The 1,118-nt window shown below is 42.7% G+C and overlaps 1 protein-coding gene across 3 annotated transcripts in view; it reads right to left on the bottom strand.

Moving 5' to 3' along the window:
* Positions 1 to 1,118, bottom strand: part of afdnb (afadin, adherens junction formation factor b) — a gene marked incomplete at its 5' end in the record, with an annotated part of 50,296 nt that overhangs the window by 30,908 nt on the left and 18,270 nt on the right. For 2 of the 3 annotated variants that reach the window (XM_014028212.1, XM_014028213.1), the window contains 3 exon segments: positions 95 to 184; positions 254 to 345; positions 429 to 627. In XM_014028212.1, the coding sequence (XP_013883666.1) occupies positions 95 to 184; positions 254 to 345; positions 429 to 627 (381 nt within the window). 3 annotated transcript variants of the gene reach the window in all.

The raw sequence follows: 1,118 nt of genomic DNA, 5'->3' as shown, positions 1-1,118 counted from the left end.
GCCCTCTGCGGCCCAAAGTTAAAAACTGTTGTTCTTTTGAGGCCCTCAAGGTGGTGCTGTGGGCCACAGGTTAAGAATCTCTGCAACACATTACCTTTGCAGCTACAATGCTCATTCCCATTCCGCTGTTCAGAGGTTTATGTAAGGTGATGGTCACAATYTCTGGCTCTCTCTGAATCTCCTGCTGAAGAAAAACAAAAACTAATAATTTCAACACATCTGGAGTCACTAAACATAAACTTGTTTTCTTTACCAAGTAGGTGTCCTCGTTAGTCTGAGCCAGTTCACTGAAGTRCACGGTCCAGTCACCTGTGGATTTGGGCTGACACATCAGAGAACAGAGACCTGCAGGAGGAGGAAGAGCTTCATACATTAACAGGAAACTCACCTCAGGGTAACAGGTCAACTCTACTGCAGAAACCTCCCACCTTTCTGACACATTGGCTCCAGAAATTCCTGAAAGCCCTGTGGGATGCCTCTGATGGTGTCACAGGAGTACCCTCCCTCCGGCAGCAGRAACGGTAGGTGCAGGTCCAGACTCTCCTCCAGCTTCATGTCCCGTCCTTCACTCTGAACCAGGTCGTCAGCCGAAGCTTCGGCTGCTCCCACCACAGCCTCAATCAAACCCTGCCAACAGGATGACAGCAGGGGGGCAGCAGAGACGCTGTCACTGTGCATGGGTGGGCTCAAAATCTCGGCCTGGTAGTAGCTAAAGCTGGTGATAAAGCTGTGATAATCAGTTCTAGGACCTAAATTATTTATACTTTACTTAAATGATATTTTTGCAGTATCCAATCTTTTAAAGTTTGAAATGTTTGCTGATGATACAATTCTATTTTTCTCTGGAGAAAATATGGRTGAAATAAYAAAAAGAGTAGAAAAAGAGCTAGCTGAGTTGAAAACATGGTTTGACAAACAAGCTATCATTAAATGAAGGGAAAACTAARTTTATGGTATTCTCCGGTAACTGGATCCATAATAATGTAAAGTTATGTATAAATGGAGTTGAAATTGAAAGAGTTTATGAGACCAAAATTTTCAGGAATTGTTATAGACAATAAACTCAGCTGGAAGCCTCATATAGAATATATTAGAAATAAAGTTGCAAAAACTATTGG

This window comes from Austrofundulus limnaeus, unplaced genomic scaffold, assembly GCF_001266775.1.
Source record: "Austrofundulus limnaeus strain Quisiro unplaced genomic scaffold, Austrofundulus_limnaeus-1.0 Scaffold728, whole genome shotgun sequence".
Classification (NCBI taxonomy): Eukaryota; Metazoa; Chordata; class Actinopteri; order Cyprinodontiformes; family Rivulidae; genus Austrofundulus; species Austrofundulus limnaeus.
The sequence above is the reverse complement of the archived record's forward strand: the minus strand, read 5'-3'. Positions and strand labels throughout refer to the sequence as shown.